Consider the following 3770-nt stretch of genomic DNA (forward strand, 5'->3'; position numbering starts at 1 on the left):
TTTCTCTTTTTGCAGAACTTACAAACCAACTTTTCGTCACCTTTTCAATGGAGAATTGATCACTGGACAACAGAAACAATATCAATAATTCATTTCTCACCTCAAAGCAACATTTTTTTACCATCTTTATTGTGACCAAGAGGACATCTTGAAGCATATAAATCAGAAATCAAAATCCGGGTCACCAAGTTTTGAATGAAAACAAAACAAAACAAAACTTCACATTAGGTGGGTGGCTTGAAATGGCGATGAACAATCGGGCGTATAAGAAGAACACAGTCATAGCATAAAACCAAAGACTATTTCTCTCTACGCTCCCCTTGTTTTTGTGTTGCATTTGAAGTGGAATTCCATGCATGGAAGCAAGGACGGAGCTAGGATTTTAGTTGAAGGGAGGTATAACTAACTATAGAAAATGAAGGGCAAAATCAAAATTTAAAGGCCTAAATATATAATTGTCCGGGGGAGAATGCCCCCACAAGCCAAGCTCGTGCATAGCTCCGTCACTGCATAGAAGCAAATGCTTAAAAAGGGTAGGAAAGATAGACTACAGGTGTAATTAAACGAGAACCATCCGGTGATTTATTGAACGGTGGAGATTTTGGTGATCCCAACCGAGTGAGAACTTTGGCACAATGTCTAATTTTCCTGCTTTCCTAGTAATACAAACAATGCCATCCCATTTTGCCCAAAATGCTAACAAGTATTAGAACCAGCACAATACCTTTCATCAAGCCTAGAATCCGAATTCCCGTGTTTATTAACACAATCAAAACATGTAGATCATCATAAAACATGAAATTCAAAGGCTTAACAAGCACAAGACAACGACCTACGTGGAACTTCATGCACCTCTTCATTCGTCATCAAAACAATTACTCCAAATGGAAAACTGGACCCCACTTCCACAATCAAATGTTGACAATTTAAGTATTATATACAATGAACACAAGTAAAGAGTTGAACATTGCAACTTTGGATGATCGAATATAAACAGTTAACTACTAGGAAGGCTATATATCAATGAATTTGGAGGATAATATTTAATAGCAATGTCTATCAATTATGCATTAGAAGATATATATATTCGATACGAATAGTTTTCTTATTCTTATGCCTAGCGAGTTCATTGCGCATTATGGACAGATATTCTAATTCTCCTGAGTACATGAAAAAAAAAAGAATTGATTTATGAAGTTCTTCACTGGTCAAATCATAATAATAATGTTCTCAATTGCCTGTCTGACGAAATCATGTTGGCAATCTTATGAAGTAGCTTGGATGCAGCACGACCTGAGGTCCATTCTTGGATATTATGAAGACTACCTGCAAAGTCCGTGAACAGTCCATCAACCTTAATCTTGTTTATCCAGAAATCATACTCTTCATATGGATCCTGTTTGAAGTCGAAGTTCAAGAACAAGTTCTCGTTTCGAAATGTGTATGGATGCACCTGAAAATGGTAGAAAAATAATCAAACCAGGCCATTCCCAAGCTGAATGTGTAATGATCAAGTCCTAGAAGGCTAGAATGTCTCTCCCGTGCAGCATATATCCAAGGCATTATGGGTACTCTGATTGAGAAAATGAGGTCTCTCATACGTGATGAGTCTTGGGTTTGAACCAAATATGGGGCATCATTGGGTAATATTAATGCCTAAAGAGAGTGATACTTTGAATGCAAGTGCATGCCGAACAATATCATGACCAAATTTCGTATCCAAGGATGAAGCAGAAGGAACTTTTTGGAATCCGATTGTTACCTGGAGGCCATGAGCATGCGCTTTAGCTATAAGACCAGTGTTACTAGTTTCACTCAAGTGATTATCTGTTGACGGTAGAATTGTCCCCTTCGAAGGTCCAATTCCAACCACATACTTCTTTATGAAAATCAAGTAACTATCTGAAGTAATCTCAAAGAACGACTGCAAAAACATTTAACTTCAGTAAACAAGCACGTGAACTTTAATAATATCCATATCTGTATTCGGCACTTGCGTTAATTACAGATAAGTAGTGGTTCATAAACCTGATTAGTGTCCTCTGTTCTTGTTGTCAGATCAGCAATTAACAAAATTTTTGGCATGTTTGTGAGGTTTGCAATACATGTGAGAGAAGTTGGGGCAAATGACTGGATAAATATGGGTTGCTTAAGCCATTCTTTTGACATATAAGACCCTTTATATCCATAATTCTCTAGTGTCTCCACGAATTTGTCCTCAAACTTCTTTCCATCTGACCATTTCACCTGTTGTAAGGGCTTAAAAGATGAAAATTCAAAGAAGCACCCTATTAAATTAGTAATTACTAATTACCATTGTTGCCCAAACTTGGATTATAATCATAAATTTAGGTTCGAATATGTGTCGAGAATGTATACCAAACTTGTATATTTCAAGGAAAGTGAGAGTCTGGTAATGGTTAACAGCTACTTACGTGTTGATTGATAAAAACTGGATTCTTGATCTCTGGATAGATTCCAACAACTCTTTTAGCATGCAGTGCAACTGAGATGAAGCCATCAAAAGTAATCAAATAGAATTTCCCTGCATAAGCAAACCAGAAATTATCCATAGCTAATTCTTAAGTTGGCAATGCATATTCACGATTAGGTAGAACAATGGTGAACAAATTAACATCAATGAAATAAAATTGGAAAAACAGACCATTGAATTGTTGATCTCGAAATCCAAAGCGTTGATTCATTCGTAACTGCTTCAGTTCCTCCGTTGTGAGATCAACTATAAGTCGTTGTCAATAAATTGGAAAAATGAGTAACTTCAATATGAGTCCAGGTAACAAAGCACATCAAACAACCTTGTAAATATGGATGTAATAAAATGCAAACATAAAAATAGAAAGGATTGTTTTAATATACCGACAAACCACCCAGTGACGTTTACACCTTAAACTTCATATGTTCTTTTACGATTAGCAAAATGCTTATGATTAGCAACGTCGGTGGTGTTATCAAGTATTAAGTCATGGAGGCATATTAAGACACCATCTTTAGAGGAAAGGATATCGGATTCAATGAAATCCACACCCTCTTCAATAGCTCTCTGCAAGAAACGTACAGCGTGAATCACGTTAATGAACAGCATATTCAAGTTGAAAGGAAGGATGAGATAAAATCCAAGAATCAGATCAAGAGTCAAGACAAAGAAAGATGCCTTGTATGCAGCAGTAGTTTCTTCAGGAAGCTCCCCATTAGAGCCTCAATGAGCAATATTATATGGTCGAATTGCTTGCAGGGGCTTTCGATTATGTGTATCGGCCACTGTACTAGGAGGCGGATGAAGCAGTGGTCTACCAACACATCCCCAATCACTGAAATAGCTATGAATGGGACAATGATGCCTGCTAAGACAAAACGACTCATTAATTTATTTTAGCTCATTCTGAAACTATGATTTATGGAAATTCTACCCCAAAATGGGCACCCCACAACCTCTGAAGTATATCTATGTCCCACATTGATACAAAGCGTACATCCAAATCTGAATATGGTAAACCCAAACTGAAGTGTTGAATTCAATGTTAAATGCATAAAACAAAGAAGAAGGATTTAAAGAAAGCAATGGCATTTACCGATCCAATTAATTGAATTGTGCTGCTGTTGACTTGTTCGTAGATCTCATTTAGTTCTTTGGGTCCATCCATATGCATTTATAGCGGCTAAAGAGTTGAGTGCTTTGTTGATAATGCTACAACTCAATTATTATATTACTATTACTATTACTATTTTAGATATGTATACCATTTTTTTAT

The 3770-nt window shown here is 36.5% G+C and overlaps 1 protein-coding gene across 1 annotated transcript; it reads right to left on the reverse strand.

Annotated features, from left to right (window-relative positions):
• Positions 1–1189: 1189 nt before the first annotated feature.
• On the reverse strand, positions 1190–2593 carry LOC120176963 (glycerophosphodiester phosphodiesterase GDPD6-like). Its single transcript, XM_039183244.1, has 5 exons — positions 2436–2593; positions 2029–2247; positions 1763–1924; positions 1294–1453; positions 1190–1244 (listed from the first exon to the last, which is right to left on the reverse strand). The coding sequence occupies exons 1-5, from the start codon at positions 2571–2573 to the stop codon at positions 1231–1233; spliced, it is 693 nt and encodes a 230-aa protein (XP_039039175.1). The 5' UTR covers positions 2574–2593; the 3' UTR covers positions 1190–1230.
• Between the last annotated feature and the right edge of the window lie 1177 nt (positions 2594–3770).

Source organism: Hibiscus syriacus, unplaced genomic scaffold (assembly GCF_006381635.1).
Source record: "Hibiscus syriacus cultivar Baekdansim isolate YM2019G1 unplaced genomic scaffold, ASM638163v2 tig00112264_pilon, whole genome shotgun sequence".
Classification (NCBI taxonomy): Eukaryota; Viridiplantae; Streptophyta; class Magnoliopsida; order Malvales; family Malvaceae; genus Hibiscus; species Hibiscus syriacus.